Source organism: Paramisgurnus dabryanus, chromosome 24 (assembly GCF_030506205.2).
Source record: "Paramisgurnus dabryanus chromosome 24, PD_genome_1.1, whole genome shotgun sequence".
Classification (NCBI taxonomy): domain Eukaryota; kingdom Metazoa; phylum Chordata; class Actinopteri; order Cypriniformes; family Cobitidae; genus Paramisgurnus; species Paramisgurnus dabryanus.
The window spans coordinates 5,792,670-5,810,635 of NC_133360.1; the positions used below are offsets into that span (position 1 = coordinate 5,792,670).

A 17,966-nucleotide genomic window follows, 5' to 3' on the forward strand; every position below is an offset into this window, starting at 1 on the left:
GTACCTGTGTAGAACCATATTGTGCTATATATCACCACCGGAAGTTTCTTCATATGTGCTTTATAGGTGCTATACAGCACTAAAAATGATTCCTTTATGATTACGAGCTTTTAGTGCTATTCAGCAAAAATGTTTAGAGTATAGCTTTGAAAGTAGAAGCTTAGGACAAATAATGATAAAATGTATTTAAGTGTGCAACTATTTTACAGATTATTTCCATAATAAAATAAAAAGATGATAAATTCAAATAAATGTATATAAATTCTATATTTAAAATAAATGATCACTTATAAATAACATTAAATTATCAAAAATGACTTTGGACAAAATTTTGTTTTGACCACCGCAAAAAATTAAATGAAGTAAAACCCTACAAAGTAATACTTATAATAACAATAAAATTATTTGTAAGCTCTGGCGGGCGACAAATATTAAATAATGTGCAAGGGCCAAATCCGGCCCACCCCCTTATATTATGTGGCTTGCAGAACTTGAGCTTGACACCCCTGCCATAAAAGAACTATTTTTGGCTTTATGGTTCCTTTTACATCAGAATAACCTTGAAATTTTTTTAAAATATTAGTGCTGGGTAAAGATTAATCGCGATTAATCGCGATTAATCGCATGCAAAATAAAAGTGTTTTTTTTGTTGCATAATATATGTGTGTGTACTGTGTGTAATTATTATGTATATTTAACCACACACACATACATATATTCGTTTCAGAATTTTTTTTATTTATCTTTTTTATTTATATATAATTTAGAATATATAAAAATATAAATAAATATATATACAAATGTAAATGTTTCTAAAATACATATATGAATGTGTGTGTATTTATATATACATAATAATTACACACAGCACAAAATACATAATAATTACAAACAGCACACACTAATATATTATGCCAAAGATGACTTTTATTTTGTATGCGATTAATCGCGTTTAATCTTTGCCCAGCACTATTGAATGGTTCTTTGAGGAACCAAAAATGGTTCTTCTATACCAGGAATGGGCAACTTCGGTCCTGGAGGGCCGGTGTCCTTCAGAGTTTAGCTCCAACCATAATTAAACACACCTGAAGCAGCCAATGAAGGTCTTACTAGGCATACTAAAAACTTTTAGGCAGGTGTGCTGAGGCGAGTTGGAGCTAAACCCTCCAGGACCGAAGTTGCCCATCCCTGTTCTATACCATCGCTGTGAAGAACCTTTTAAGCACCTTCATTTATAAGACTCTATATCCCATTCTCCCACCTCCTCCTTCCCTGTTTGTTTTCTGTCATGCGATCGGACTTTAAGCGTATACGTATGCCTAAAGGTTTGTATTAAATAAAGTTTTATAGACTATGAAAAGGTAAAAAAAAATGGTTGTCAAAGGAAACGAAAAATGGTCTTTGGCATTCCTGCGAAGAACACTTTTGAGTACCTTTATTATGCAAAATCTACTTTTACAGGGTGTTTGGACATAAATGTATTTTGGGAGTGAACACAACAACCCTACACTGTTAGACTTTTTATTGTATATATGCGGTAACTGCCTCAATACAGTACCAAAACTGTACATGTTTTTTACAGTATGATGCCTTTACCGCAGTTCCATTTTACAATATAATACCCTTACTGTAACCTAGTCTTAAAAAAATATTGCCTTGAAGGAGAATCAACCCCAGTTCACCCGTGTCAAGTGGCCACTTCTGTCTCTCTCCCGACACTCCGAGGAGTGAAATCTTGGCATCACTAGAAGTTTTGAGGTCAAATTCAAATCTGACAGTCAGGCATTTATCCATAATCCCTTTCTTGTTTCTATCTACAATTCTCAATAAATTATTTACACTGCTGAAAAACAATTCACATTTTGAAATTTGCTTCACTGCTAAAAGCATAATAATAAAATGTATTTCATTTCATAGATATATTTTATTTTGGCATTTTATATGCTTTTATAACACTATTTTATTCAACTACAGTTGCATTACTGCTGTTGTTTTACAGCAGTCTACCGCAAATTCAAAACATACAGTAAATCACTGTAAATTAAATGTTAATACCCATAATGCAATGCATATTACAGCAATGAACTGGAAAAGAAAATTATGTTAAAAGCAGCTCCTTTTGTTTCTCTTAAAAATGCGAGGTCACACTGATAGAGCCCCGCCCACAGCCACTGACTGACAGTCCTGCATTACCACAGCTTCATTTAGGAACGAAAGAAGCGTGTTTTTGCTCCAACAAAAATAGGAGCATTTGGACATGGTTTTTCACAGACACATTCTGGGCACACCTGAGACTTATATTACATCTGGTAAAAATGGGCATAATAGGTGCCCTTTAAGAGACGCACAGTTCTAATGGATTTGTACACTTGAAGTTTGAGAGTAAGTTAGGGAAGTCAGTACATTATGGAGATATTCTGGCATGGTTCTAGTTTCAATAACGTGCCCTTGATTTATTTTTATATCCAAAAAGAAGGCATGCCAGTAAAACCATTAAACTCCCAGTAACCTTCTTCATAGAGCTGTTGTCGCTACTGAAGCAATAAGCAGGTCATAACTAAGCCAATGTTGATGGAAATTACATTACCCATTAAAGAACATGGTAAACTTTTGTAAAGGATTGCCCTATTTCAAGCGTTAGTCACCGGGGGCCAAATGTCCAGACTTTATTTAGCATTTTAACGACTTTAATTAAAGCGCCGTATTGCTTATGCGAAATATTAAAACATGAGTAAGCAGACATTCATCACACCAGAGGAATTCATGGGTTTATGTCCACAAGTTCCCCAGCGTCCCCACCGAACTGTTTCCATTCGAATAATTACCCATCACACTGAAAACTTCAGGCCGCGGCATAAGTAAGATTATTGCAATGAAAACCTCTCGATTTTATTGCCATTTTATACGTTCACACAGTGTTCCCATACACACCAATAAAATACCTGAAATGAACCTTGCAGTCTTGATTTAATGCATTTATAAAACAAACTAAAGCCAAGCAAAGAGACTATTGTGTTACACCGTTCCCAACCACCACCTCTCGGATTTACACCTATGGATTAGCTGTCTCCTCCGCAAAGCAAACAAACGCTCGAGAAGGTGTAAGCAACTGCCCCGAGGGTAAATGTTGGGGGCATTAGTCATGGCTGGACATTGAGGATATATGGAGCCGAATCGCGCTCGCCCATTTCCCACAAGGTTTGCCACCCCATTAGACTTGTTTTCCAGAATCTCAAGCATAATTTCCTGCTTCTTGTCTGTTTCCGGCATCAGAGTCGGATTCGGAGAGCTTTCAATCCAATCACGCAGTTCCAGAGGGATGTTTTTCGAGAACACACTGAACCAGATGTGAAGACGGCCTGGTTGACCTTATCAATAAGATGACATCACCGATAAACTAATAGTTGAGTTATACGAATGTACAAAAATTAAGAAAGCTAAGCTTAGCGTAAATATTGTAAACAACATTGTTAAAGACCCATAATTGTTCAAACGAATTTACATTTATGCATTTGCTATGCTAACACAATGCTAAACCAACCAAACTACAAAAACAGAACCCTTCAATTTCAAATTTAGGACACGTACAAGAAGGACAAGTATGAGACCTATTACAATCATCAAGAGAAAGCGTCCTGATGTTAATAAAGGTTAAAGCTCTTTGCAGTCTATAGTTTAAATTTACAACAGGATCAAGTTCAGCCCACAGCTGATATCCTCGCAGTCCTGACACAAACATGTCCTCCTCTGCTTTAGAGTGGTGACAAATAGCTTTTAACAGGGAAAGCGCAGGCAGAAGTCGTGCTGATCAATAGAAAGCAGATTTGCCATTGTTTTCATCCTCAGACACAGAGAGACACAATTTCTCATGCAGCTGTGGGCGGGGCGAACGCTCGTGTCTATAGCGAAGAATCGTCAATTAATTTCGATCGAGGATATGTTAATATAAATCCACGCAATATACTAAAAAAAACCTATGCACAAATTTCTTGACAACAAGTATGGACACAACACTTTACAATAAGATTGTATTTGATTGTATTAAAACGTTACAGCTACAATATAGTTTTAAAGAGGACATTTCACAAGATTTTTAAGATGTCAAATAAATCTTTTGTGTCCCCAGAGCACATATGTGAAGTTTTAGCTCAAAATACCAGATAGTTTATTATAGCATGTTAAATGCCACTTTGTAGGTGTGAGCAAAAATGTGCCGTTTTGGGTGTGTCAAATGCAAATGAACTGATGAACTGATCTCTACACTAAATGGCAGTGCTGTGGTTGGATAGTGCATATTAAGGGGCGATATTATCCCCTTCTGACATCACAAAGGGAGCCAAATTTCAATGAGCTATTTTTCACATGCTTGTAGCCAGGGAATGGTTTACCAAAACTAAGTTACTGGGTTGATCTTTTTCACATTTTCTAGGTTAATAAAAGCACTGGTGACTCAAATATAGCACTTAAACATGGAAAAATATTTTATATATAATTGTTTATGTTAGTTCACTGCGCGTAAAATTTTTATTGTTTATTGTTAGATCATGTAAGCTAATGCATTTACTAATGTTAACAAATACAACCTTATTGTAAAGTGTTACAGCAAGTTTTAAAACTTTTGATTTTAATCAAAACATGTAGGAACCCAGTCTCACGGAATTGCGTATAAATAGCACGAAGTGTGAAAATCATGCAATACATACGCAAAATTTCAATTTGGAATGCATATGATACGCCAGTCCTTCCCATTCACTTAAAGGTGACATAGAATGATTGAACGGCGTATTTATCCTTGTTCTGTGATGTGACATGTAGACAAAAATGTTTTTGTTTGGGTCTGTAATGCCTTAGAAGCTTCTTAAAAACCTCTCTCAGTTAGCTCTATTAGGGTGGGGAATTTTAAACAAGTGGTTTTGCACCTATTTGGCTCCCCCTACTGGCTTAACTTGCAATCTTGATACTGATTGGCTGACTTTGCTGCCACTCAAAAAATGTAGCCAATTATTTTAAAGTGGAGGGGCAGTGAGATGCCTGTGATGTCATAAACATCAGTTTTTCAGATTGGGCCGTTTTCTGGCTGACATTTCTAAAAGAGGAATTTCTATGAGACTGAGATGTTTAGCATGTCTAGCACTTTTTGTATGTTCGTGAATGCGGGTAGACTACCATTATTCAACAAAGACAAGGTAAAAATGGTTTTCATTCTCTGTCCCCTTTAAATGGTGCATCTTTTTTTTTTCATTTTATTTATTGATTTCTCAATTTTTTCTGTTTTTTAAACCATTTTCGCTTTGGTTTAGGGTTAGAAAAATTTTGTTACATAAAAATGACATCCTAACCCAAACCCCAATTTTAACCCCAACTCCAAGTGACTATAAAAATAAACAAAAACATGCAGAAACCTGTATATTAAATAACCTCCTTAAGCAAATCTCAAATCTAACCCTAAACACAAGCAAAAAAGGTTTTTTAAAAAAAAACTGAAAAAATTGAGAAACCAATAAATAAAATGACAAAAAAAAGATGCGCCGTTTAAGTGAATTGGAATTTGGTGTATATATTGCACGATTTTCACACACGCATCTACATGAGACTGGGTAGGTTGATGAATATTAGTTGCATTAGTATTAGTAAAAAATGTATTAACTAAGATTAATAAATACTTTAGTATTGTTCATTGATGCTAACAACATTTTTATTTTATTTTGTAACTTATCTTCGTGTTACCGTATTTGAGCAGCAGTAATGATATTTTGCTTAAAAAAATAAAAATAAAAATGCATTATGAGTTTCTGCTCTGTGACTTTCATTTTAACTTTCATTTCATAAGAAAGAAGACATTCTCATTAGGCTCTCATTATTATAATACAATGACTTTTAAAGGGAGCACAAAACTACGACCATGATGGTTTTCTAATATTCAAATCTTAATGATCTGGGGTTAAATATGACCCTGCTGTGTTCTTGACAAGTATTTTCTTTTTGCAATTTGCAGCCTTACCCTAAAGGCCTGGCCAATAAATGCAGGGGTTTCTCATTAAAAGCTACTAATTGCGTCTAATTTGCATATGTAAATGTGTTTGTGTTCATCCAACAGGTCTGTGAGGAGATATTAGACATTAGGTGACTAGTATCAGCATGTATAGTGTGCAGGGGAAGTGCATTGTATGCATGATCACCCGCATTTGCCAAACTCCACAGCATACTTTGATCACATTGCAACCAGATCACATATGAGATATCAAACCTCAAACTTAATAACTGCGTCCAGAATAGAAACTTCCATCTACCAAATGCATGCATGCATGCATAAAAATCTAATATCTTGCAGAATGCTGCATGTTAAACGCTGGTACTGCCTACAGGCCTGTCATGGCTTCAGCTGAAGGCACTCAGAGATACACTTTCGTATAATTTAGCATAAGATTAAACATTTTTCCAAAGGCTGCATTTGACTATTTTTTATTCCTAGTGTTTTACAGAACCGAAGGTCCTGAACAAACCGTGACAAATGCTGGAGAAGTCCAAGAAGCCAGCAGCCGACTCAGCGCTTTTTTAAAGCCGAGATTCATCACGAAACTGACAGGCTTGACAATCACATGAATGCTTGGAAACAATAGGAAGGCTTGTTTATCAAATCATAGCCATTTGTCCAGAACCAAAGTATAAATGGGACCACGTCCACGTCAAAACCAAGTGTTGGTCAGCATCTACAGTACACAGAAGTATTCACTAAATCGGTTTTATAATGCATCTTCTCAACCAATGTGTAGATAAACCACCTAAATTGTGTGGCTTGGCTTCTGGAGTGCATCTTTTACGACAAATCTATGCGTTCTTAAGGGCCACAAGGAAAATTTATGGAAGGTTTTGCTGCCAATATAAAATAAATTAATTGATGATCAAAATATTTTTTTTATAGAAAACTGTACACAAAGTATGTGCCAAAATAAAAAAATAATGCATATTTCCTGTCAAATTGAAAAATAAAATAAATTGCTGTTCATTTTCGATACAATCTAAGTGTTCAATATTAAAATGAAAAGGCAAATGTAAAAAACTATTGCAATAGTAAGGTTTTTTTGGCGCAAATGGATTCTGCATGCAACCTCCAAATAAAAAAATGTGCGGACGCCATAGTTTCGCGTGCGAGCGCCATAGTTTCGCGTGCGAGCGCCATAGTTTCGCCATAGTTCGATTTAGTATTCACTAAATCGGTTTTATAATGCATCTTCTCAACCAATGTGTAGATAAATCACCTTAATTGTGTGTCTTGGCTTCTGGAGTGCATGTTTTACGACAAATCTATGTGTTCTTAAGGGCCACAAGGGAAATTTATGGAAGGTTTTTCTGCCAATTTAAAATAAATTAATTGATGATCAAAATTTTTTTATAGAAAACTTTACACAAAGTATGTGCCAAAATTAAAAAATAATGCATCTTTCCTGCCATATTGAAAAATAAAATAAATTGCTGTTCATTTTCACTACAATCTAAGATGAAAAGGCAAATGTAAAAAACTATTGCAATAGTAAGGTTTTTTTTTGCGCAAATGGATTCTGCATGCAACCTCCAAATAAAAAAAATGTGCGAACGCCATAGTTTCGCCTGCGCACGCCATAGTTTCGCGTGCGTACGCAAAATTAAACTTTTAAAAAAAATTCTTCACGTGACGGTTTCGCGTGAGCACATGAAACGAAACTTTAGATTTTTTTACCCCAATTTCACCTTATGGGCTCGGTACAAGGGTGACACTAGAGATGCGCATTTTACAAGGAAAGCAAGCCGGTAGAGGCGACACAGAATGTGTACAGATGTGAAGCTAAGGTTATCGAAACAGTTGCCAGATTGGTCATTAGTCGCTTTTTGTAAAAACATCGCTAAAGGGGTCTAAAAGTTACTAAATCTAACAATAAAGTTGCTAACTTGGCAACACTGCCTTAGACACACTACGTTATACGAGCAAGTAAACCCCACCCACTAATTAACATAGAATTTGCATACTTTAAAAATCAAAAATAAAAGAAAACGTACAATTAAGTGTCATTTTTATAATCAAATGGTAAATCTGCTTTTAATTATAATTGAATTAATTTATTTAAAATTGGCAGAAAAATCTTTCATAAAAATTAGAAAAGTTAACCAAATAACACTTTTTAACAATTTTATGATACCGTCTAGCTAAACTACAGGTCCGCATGACTCTACTAGCAGAATTTGCGAAAAAAATCATAAACTCACACTATTAGTTGAGCCAAGTGTTGACTTGTCGTACTACAAATATTAATGTTAAATGTTAATAAATCCATTATCATAACACAATTTTGGAGTAAGCGTGGAATAGTTTTAATTTGCATTTCATTTTTATATATCAGGAAAACCGCATAATCCAGATAATAATTACAAAGGGAATGATACATTACGATATTATACCTGTACATACATGTCAGAAGAATTTGGACAATTTGAAGTGATGAATCCCCAACGTTTCGCCCCATAGAATTGGGGCTGAACTATAAAAAAAACGATGACTTCATATTTGAAGACTCCAAAAAGAAAAACTGTTGAGACGCACGATCTGCAATTGATGAAACGGCACCAGGGCCAAATCTCTGCGTACATGTGATGTATATAAATTAAGACATTGTATATGCCATTCAAAGATGTTGAACTGAGGAACACAAGATATGAGATGCACAGGGAGAGAGATTAAATTAAATACTAATTAAGTACTTTTATAAGTATTATTATTAACTTTGTGGGTTTTGCAACTATTCAACTGACACCTGATATCCAATTGACATTACATAGTTCATTCTGAACAGTTAGACAGACGAAACACAAACAAAAATGAGTCTCTAAGTCTCTTAGCGTGACTGAAGGGGTCCAATGGTGAGCACCCGACCCTGCGGCCACGTCACCACGTCGTCCTAAACGTCGCCCGGTGTGTCTCCCCCTGAACCACACTGAGGTCCAGTCGTGGTTCCTGCAAGGGGCCGGGTGATGCAAAACAAGATGATGTGTGACCACGCCCATTAGCAGAGTCACGCCCTCAACCCCTCCCTCCCTCATGTCCCGGAGTCTTCATTGCCTTTTCTCAAAGGATCTGCTCTGTGCTGGAAGCAGAGATGTCTAATAGTCTCCAGGCGGCGTTAGGGTTTAACTCATCCTGATCTCGACACAACGCCCAAACGTACATCATCCTGAGAACCTTCTCCTGTGAAAGGCACACAAATACGGGCGATATATCAATTTTATGTTAATAATTCAAATGAAGGATATTTTAGCATTGTTACTTCGTGTTCCTGTAGTTAAACTGATGGGGCATTGTGTTGGCAATGGTTTGAACACCAAGTAACACAGTGATAACAGGACATGTATAGACAAATGCATAAATATACTTTGTTGAAATTATCATTTATAATGTAGAAATAATTACGTTAAAATTATATTTTTTTTTAATCAGTTTTAAGACAATATAATACCTCACATCACATTTATGATAGTACAAATTTAGTTACGTTTAATAAAATTTGTATAAAATGGTCCTAAAATGTGCCTTACTTTTCTTTTTTATTTCATATTTTAATGTCTATGCAGTCAGAGAAAACTGACATTTAATCAAGCTCACAGCGCCGTATGAAATAAAAGCAGGTTTTTAATTTCAAACTCACAGAATGAAGCGTCGAACCACAATGACCTAGCAAAAAAAATCCCCGGTGTGCCATTACACTTGGCCTTTCAATAAATTTATAACCAGTCTGTTGTATAAGCTGTCCAGTCACTGCGGCTCCGGCTGGGTTTCGGGTGATCTCATATGAGGGGCGACGAGAGGTGAATCACACTACTGATGTCAATGGTTATCGATTACTTACCGGATCTCCCTCCACGACCTCACCCTTCACGTTGCGAATGACCATCACTAGTTGAGCCTGGAACGTGATGATGAGAACGGGACCTTGTTCCATCATTTTACCCATCGCCAACTAGATTAAAAACGACAAGATTGATGCTTTGTAAAGCATTAACATGTTAAATAAATATTTTAAACATCTTCCCTCGTACTTACATCGATATTATCAATGTCCAGAATCTTGGAGTGAAACTGGAGACCCATGGCTTTGGCCTGCTGGATGGGATGAGCGAGCTGACTGTACGTCTAAAAAAAAAAAAAAAATACACATTCGCCATTCAACACTAAAGTCTGTGAATGTTTCACACATCTGACAGCTTCAGATTCACTTACAGCCTCATAGCACCAATCTTTCAGGACATCCAGTTCTCCTTGGATCATGGCCTACAAACAGAGCAAAAGTTCAGTCGTTGGCATTTCTGTGTATGTCTCTTCATATTTCAAACGAATGGGGTGTCGCGTCTCACCTCTAAGACATTGGGAATGATGTCCTTTTCGCATTGCTGCAGGAAAGAGTCCTTGTCGAAATTCGGATCCACCTTCAAAATCTCAGTCAGGACCTCGGACATCTCCGTTTTAGAAAACAGCCCACCTTAAATACAAACATTCATATAAATAAAGCAAAACTATGTACAGATATAAGCAGATATACAGATATTTACCGATGATGTCTGTCATTTTGTCTGTGACGGCACGGGAAGCCCGTATTAAGGCGTTGTCACTCTCGTCATACTTCATCTTCATCTCAAAGAATCCTGACGGGGGAACCACATAATACAAGTTCCCCTTAAATATTAAACATAATGATATCCCTTCTCTATCTCAAACATAACAAAAGAAACATGGTGTGTAGCGCCATCTATTGATCAGATACTCACTGTTAAAAACCACATTGTTGTCTTTGAAGTCTTTCCATTGCTGATACCACTTTGAATCCTTGTGTAGCACGACACCCATCGCCTCTCTTTACAAAAGAAATACACATTGTAGTTAAGAAGCGAATGTAAAATAATTTTTAGGTCCAACTAGACATTGAAGATTATATTGCTACACACTCGTTTGCTTCGAAGACTTTGTCTTCCCCGCTGCCCGCCTTCGATGAGAAGTCACTCCTCTTCCTCAGCCTGCTGGGCGGTCGGTACGGGCCGCTCTGACTGAAGTCACCGATCTCCTTTTTGACGCTCTCGACGCCCTTCAGAGATTCAGATTACGGTATGATTTTAAGACCAAACTGACATTGAACCTAAGTGAAACATGGCAGACTTTTCTAACCTGTGAGATTGCCCGAAAAGCTCCCGTCTTCCCGATTTTCTCTCCGCTTTTAGACACGGTCTCCGCAGAGTGTTTCGCCGTTTTGGCAGCTTCCTCCATTCCTTCTTTAATTTTTTTCCCGATGTCCGTGCGACCCACCTCTTCCAGACCCTGTGGGAAAAAATATGTACTTTAACACCTATACAAGTATTATGAATTATTTATTAATTATAAATGTATATCTAGAATTTAGCATATTTCTATAAATAGAATATAACAGAAATGCAAAATTCAGCATATGCAAATTAAAATTCATTGAAAAAAGGAACAGAAATCAAATACAGACAAAAAAGTCAAGTTGGAAATCAAAAATACTGTAAAGTATGCTTTGGAAAACATTACAGTACTGCAACATGCTTTTGTATAAGAAAAGGATTGCAAGCTCAAGCATGAATATAAATTAATGTAAATGTCTATGAAATGCTGTGAATAAATTGCATATGTTAAAACATGAGTAATAAAAGTGACTCACCTCCTTTACTGTATCTGATATTGAACCGAGCGTTTTCTTTAACACTTCAGAAGTTTTGACTGTTTCTGACTCGATGGTTTGCTGAAAGAGAAAAAAAACCCGACATCACCCTTTAGCTGTGTACTATCACAATACGATCATTTAAATATCATACTGCGGCCCACCGGTGACCGACAGACGTACGTATTTCCTTCTGGCTTGCTTGAGGGCATCCGATTCCTCCAGCTTTCTGGCCTCTTCGCGAAACTTCTTGATGTTATCCTTCATCTCTTTGTTCTTGTTCAGTTCTTGCTTCAAGTTGTCCAGAAACTCTCCCAAGAAGCCTTTCCTACCGCCACCGCCAGACATAAACCTCGTCTGCAAATCAAACCTCCAACACTCAGACTGCAACTTTTAGACTATGTAGTAAGCATCGAAACAGATTTTGTTAGTATACATCCCCAATATTTCCCATCTAACACTCACCTGTGCTGTAGTGACGGCAGGTCCACATATCCTGTACACAGTTGCTCTGTCATATAATGACACATAGTGACGAGGGGATAACAGGACACAACCTCGTCTGACACACACCTGCGAAGAAAACATTACAATATGTAAATACACTGCTTGTGCCACAATACAGTTATGACATCAGATGATAACATCATGGTACTTACATACAACAGAACTCTTTGTATACGAGACATACATAACACTTAGTCTATAACCATGGTAAATGTCTATATGCAAAAGCATTGTATTACCATGGTCACTTTGTGCCAGTGACAGCATAGAAAACTTTAAAAACATCAAATCAGAGGACTAACATGTCCCTAAAAACTTGTACCATGGTACAGTTATGGGATCAGGTGGTAATACTATAGTTATGATGACATCAGGAGGTAATACCATGGTACATATAAAACAGACTATATTCTATATTTCTATACAATGGGATTTACATCACAGTTATCACGACATTATATATGTACATACATACACGAAACAGACTTGGTTAAATCACGTTGATAACCATGATGACACATGTCTGTACAAAACTATGGTATTGCCATGGTGTTTTTATTTTTCTGCAAGAGACTGTTCCGACATCCTTTGTTGTTTGATTTAAAAAAAAACGTAACGTCTGGCTGTAATCGTAAACACAGTTTGATGCATAACATTTCATAGTTCATCTTCCATCAAGGCCATCAACATGTTTCATGAGCATGACTGATGAATCAATCACATTTCCCTTATGAAACACGCAAAGATGTGATAAATCAAACACGCGATGTTGTTAATTTAATCGCAAATATTACGATCATAATTATAATGTTAATGGCGCTGTTGAATTAAGTTGAAAAACAGTTTAAATGACAAACTCACCTGGTAACACTGACACAAGGAGGCCGCCATCTTGGTAGCGATGCGAGTGACCTGTTTGGCTGGTGACCTTGCGACGCACTTCCGGGGGAGGAGCGATGACGGGAACGGCCAATGAACTGACAGCTGTTCTGTCTCTACGTGCAACTTGCAGACTCTTTTTTATTTGGTTTTGTTTGTTAAATAATTTTTTAAAAATAATTTTGTGTATATGGAGCACTTTGAAGTAGTCTTAGATAAAGATTAATTGCCTCACATTTTTGGGAACAATATGTTCCTGTTGCTCAGTGGTTTCTAAAAATGGGGGGCATGAGATGGTGCCAGGGGTCCCAGTTTTTATAAAATAAATAAATTTATCATAAATTCCTTGTAATTAAAACTTAAATAAACAGGGCTACAAACCAACAGTATCATTTAATGTTTTAATTAAATTTTTTTTTTTTTAAGGAGTGCGCACCCTAAAAAGTCCAAAAAAAAAAAAACCACTGCTGTAGCTAAATTAGTAGAGCATTGTGTTTGTAACCAGGGGTCATGGATTTGATCTCTGTGAACAAACATACTAATAAAATGTATCCTTTGTATGTTTTAAAATACGCATAGAAATAAAGTGTGTGCCAAATACATAAATGTATATGTATTTATTTTGCATTAGCATCTCAGAAAAATATCCAGAGACAAATTATGTCATTAAATGGAAAAATCATAGATGTAATAAATAGATGCTTGACACAAGAATGCACTTGTGAAATAATCCTGTAAAGTCTGTTTTCATTTAATTTGTTTATTATTACATTTTCACAAATTTTGGTGTTCCAACAGCAACACTGAAACGATTATGTACCCTGAAAAACCCAGACAATATTAACAAACAACTTAAAGGGTAGTTAACTAACTAAATCTGTCATTATTTACTCACCCTTGTCTTCTAAACTACCAATGTCTTTTGGTGTTCTTCAGAACCCAGATTTTTTTAAAGTGTTGGTTGGTTACTATGGGAGAAGATGGTTATCACTTCGGTCACCATCCACTGCCATAATAACCAGAACACCTTTCAAACTTCAAAATGGGACTAAAAGTGTTAAATAAATAACCCCACTTGACTTGTGTCATATATTTTTGTGTCCTGGAGAATTTTTTTGTTGTGGAAATCACTGCTGTTTCATTTGTTACACTTTATTTACAAATATACCATGATGCTCTTGAATACTTTATTCTGATTGGTTGAGAAATGTTCCACGGGTATGCATTATTTTTCGATAAACGCACACCTGACCTGTCAAATGTTTTAAAATAACCACAAGAGCAATGATTGTCGTAACTGTGGTATAAGCGTAATAATTGACTCCAGTCCTGTGAATTAATAAAAACGCTGCATTTACCAACTTGGGTGTGCATTATTTTTGAATAATTCAACAGCCTGTCGTAAATTATTTCTTACGTAAACATCCTAAAACTGGCTAAACGACAGTTCAGAGAATGTGCACTGAAAGAGAGACAACACTTGTAAGTAAATGATGAGTTTATTGTTATTTTATATGAATTTATTGCAAGGACATATAACCGCAACCATATAAAACAGAAACCATGGATATAGAAACCAGATATACAGATGACCCAGCACCATAATTTATTCAAAGTTATTTTGTCTGTACTGTTATTTTAAGAATCAATCATCCTCTCCTGAGCCGTGATCATGGTCAATATTCATTGTTGAATGATTTCCAATCATTACGTTTTGTGCGTTCTCGATGTGAATGCACGAGGGCGGTTGCTGCCAAGCGCCATGTTGCGCATCCACGTTGGTCGGCATCGGTCCGCACCCTCGACCTATAACATCTCTTGGGTATGCAGACTGGGCGTATAACATATTGGATTGTAATCTGAGCCGCTCTAATCTTTCAGTCTCCCGTTGGAGGTCCATATTCCTGGCTCTATCCTCTTGTAGCCTCTTTTGCTCTTTGATTGCCATCTTAATTCGCTGCTCTTTCATCCACACCTGCTTTTGACTTGCAATCTTCTCAGGTGCCATCGCTTTCAAAGCATTACGCTCGAACGTTTTGCTTTTCTCATCTAGAGGAACCGTACTGCGAAGCACCAGTCGAAGGCGATCTTTCGGCAAGCAGTTCTTCTGAGGTAACAACGGAATGACGCTGTTCTTTTTGTAAAGTTTCTCCAAAGAGTTGAAGATGGCCGTATCGGTGCTGGTTTCGCTGAGGTTGGTGTTGAAGTTTCGGGTGAGCAGCAGCAAAGTGAACGCCGAGTTGCTGATGGCGTCTTCCAGGCAGCCCAAGGTGGACCTGCCGGGTTCCTCCATTTCTGAGAACGTCGCTCCGACACCTGAGATTATGCTTTCCAGTTTGTCCTTGAGTCTTTCGGCTTCATCTGCGTCTTCGGGTTCATGGAGTATTACAAAAGCGTAAAACGTGTCATCGGGTTCGATACTGCTCACGGCCTGTGAGATGAAGTTCGATTGGGTGTGTGGTGGTTTATTGACGTGTACATTTGCAGGTTGAGATCCCAGTGTGTTGCTGGATGAGAATTCCAAACCAGGATTTGTGTTTTTGGAAGTCAGAAGCTGTGAGCTTACATTGTGGTCCATACATTGCTTGGGCTTCGGAAGGGTCGAGCCATTTATGACTTCTGCTGTTTGAGGTGCATTAGGTGGGGAAATATTAGTTGGACACTGTAGTGCTTGGCTTTGGCTGCTTGTAGTTTCACTATTTTGGGTCGTGCGTAGGGTCATTGGCTTTGGTTCTTCCATACTGGCATCTGTAATAGTTGGCGAGCTTATTTCAAGAGTGCGTGAGCTGCAGTTCGAGCTGGATCTTAGAGAGGATGGATGACTAACGTTTCTCCCAGACATGTCAAAAGACGTCAAACCACCAGTTTGGGAAGCTGGCCTTGGGAATTCATCGACGGTTTGGAGCCCACATACTTTTCTCATTTCATCGAAGATGTTTTCAGCATATATAGATCCTAGACCTATTGCATAAGCTTTGTGGTAAGCTTGATCTCGAAGTGACTTGTCGCATAAACGTTCCTGCACCAATACAGCAAAAACTCTTGCGATATCCAAAAGCGTCTCTATGTCAGGGCCTGAGACGTTGAAACTGCCAATGTGGCTACTGTTTAGTTTTTCTCCATGCACTTTAATCATTTCAGCCAGGAATTTGGCAACCCTTCCTTCGCCGTTGGCTGAGAGCTTACCAAAAGCATCTTCGCTCTTCTTTAAATGAATCAAGCACATTGCATGAACCATCACCTCCGCCCGTGTGCTGCCCATTTTAGATGTAAGGCTGAGTAGTCGCTCCTCGGAGGCCTGGGAGAGAAGCTCAAACGCCTCGGCCAGACCGGATCCAAGCTCTGTAGGCCGTATGCCTCCCTCTGCCATTGTTTGGAGCAAGTACAGGAGATTGTATGCGAATGTGTGTTGTCATATGACATATTCAATCCATTCAAATCAATCTGAAATGAATTACCCGAGCGTGATGGCTCCCTGCAGAACAAAGTAAAAGTCACATTTTTGAATTAAGATCTACATTTATTTCACAGCTCCTCACTTTTCTACTGACAAATCCAGCTAAGACGCTGATAGCTGGTTTAAGGTAGCAGTAGCTGGTTTAAGCTGGTCCTCCCAGTCTGGCAAAGCTGGTAAGTCAGCTGGTCTTCCAGCCTGACCAGTTAAGTCCAGCTATGCCAGCTTAAAAAGGGACCAAAACACAGCTAGACCAGCTTGCTACACCAGCAAAACCAGGCTGGGAGACCAGCTAAAATCAGCTCACCAGCTTATGCTGGGTTTTCAGTATTTTTCAACACGAGACCAAGTTGATACTTGTAAGACAACTGAAAAGTCAAACATCAAATCTCCTGAGGTATAAAAGAGCGAGTTGTGAAAAGAAAGTTCATCTGAGATCGCGTATCTGCTGACGTCACAATAAAGGTGACATTTCATCAGACATTATGTAACAACTTTCTCTTTCTGTAACGTCTTTCCAACACTAAATGTTATAATATAATTATATATAATTATGTATTAATAAAAATAAAACAAATTTAATCCGTGTTAAGACTAATATGTGTGATTTATACTAATTGTTTTAAAATTTAAGATCGAGATGTGTAAATAACGAATGAAAATTAACGAAACCGTGCTTAAATAATAGAAAGCAAATGCTACATATCTTATATATATATGATATAAAAAATTGTTATATGCACGTGTAATGATGTCTTACCATAGCAGTAGCTTAGAAACCGGAACTAGGAAATATAATCTAATATCACGATTTTATAGATCAAAGTCTGCAACATCAGACATTATACATTCATAAAGTCTCTTCTCGTTGATAATTTATCAGTCATCGTAAACTATTGCGGTCTTTATGACTCAATATAATTCTTTACTTTAAATACGGAAGAAGGAAACTTCTGATTTTGTCTTGCTTAGTTTTAAATGACCAGAAGATGGCAGTACAAAACGACTGGATGGAAGTTACACGGAAAGAACTATATATTTATATAATATTACACATTTACATATGTAATTTACATTTAAAATATATAACTTTTTGTTTATTATAGCATATTTATTATGTAAACCTTGTTTAAAGTATTTTTCACTTATGTATCATGTTTTGTAAATCGATGATTACTCTAACAAGTATCAAAATATTTTTTTTTATTTATTAAAAAAATGTGAGCACTGTACGGTTCTTTATAAGCAAATGCTTGGGATGCTCTATTCTATTTTACATTTGTTAAATATTTATATTAAAAATTAAATATTTAATTCATAACTCTTGAGTCATAAAACAAAGCAGATATTAATAGATCCATATATTTTATTTTGTAATTATAGCTTCATAAACTCAGGACTCTTTTTATTTTTATTTTACGAGGCACTAA

The 17,966-nt window shown here is 36.9% G+C and overlaps 2 protein-coding genes across 2 annotated transcripts; both read right to left on the bottom strand.

The window, feature by feature from the left end:
* Positions 1 to 8,769: 8,769 nt before the first annotated feature.
* On the bottom strand, positions 8,770 to 13,155 carry timm44 (translocase of inner mitochondrial membrane 44 homolog (yeast)). The gene is made up of 13 exons (XM_065244395.1): positions 13,065 to 13,155; positions 12,162 to 12,269; positions 11,880 to 12,053; positions 11,697 to 11,777; positions 11,186 to 11,335; positions 10,969 to 11,105; positions 10,792 to 10,877; positions 10,576 to 10,668; positions 10,381 to 10,505; positions 10,247 to 10,297; positions 10,070 to 10,159; positions 9,876 to 9,986; positions 8,770 to 9,217 (listed from the first exon to the last, which is right to left on the bottom strand). Exons 1-13 carry the CDS (start codon positions 13,092 to 13,094, stop codon positions 9,098 to 9,100), a joined length of 1,356 nt encoding a protein of 451 aa, XP_065100467.1. The 5' UTR covers positions 13,095 to 13,155; the 3' UTR covers positions 8,770 to 9,097.
* Positions 13,156 to 14,584: 1,429 nt separating this feature from the next.
* On the bottom strand, positions 14,585 to 17,507 carry ticam1 (TIR domain containing adaptor molecule 1). The gene is made up of 2 exons (XM_065244396.2): positions 17,297 to 17,507; positions 14,585 to 16,557 (listed from the first exon to the last, which is right to left on the bottom strand). The coding sequence occupies exon 2, from the start codon at positions 16,450 to 16,452 to the stop codon at positions 14,728 to 14,730; it is 1,725 nt and encodes a 574-aa protein (XP_065100468.1). The 5' UTR covers positions 16,453 to 16,557; positions 17,297 to 17,507; the 3' UTR covers positions 14,585 to 14,727.
* Positions 17,508 to 17,966: the final 459 nt, after the last annotated feature.

Coding starts and splice junctions, on each gene's coding strand:
- timm44 (XM_065244395.1), bottom strand. CDS start 13,094: ATGGCGGCCTCCTTGTGTCAGTGTTACCAG. Junction 10,878..10,968: donor AAAGTCTTCGAAGCAAACGA/GTGTGTAGCAAT, acceptor TCTTTTGTAAAG/AGAGGCGATGGGTGTCGTGC. Junction 10,298..10,380: donor TCATTCCCAATGTCTTAGAG/GTGAGACGCGAC, acceptor CTCTGTTTGTAG/GCCATGATCCAAGGAGAACT.
- ticam1 (XM_065244396.2), bottom strand. CDS start 16,452: ATGGCAGAGGGAGGCATACGGCCTACAGAGCTTGGATCCGGTCTGGCC.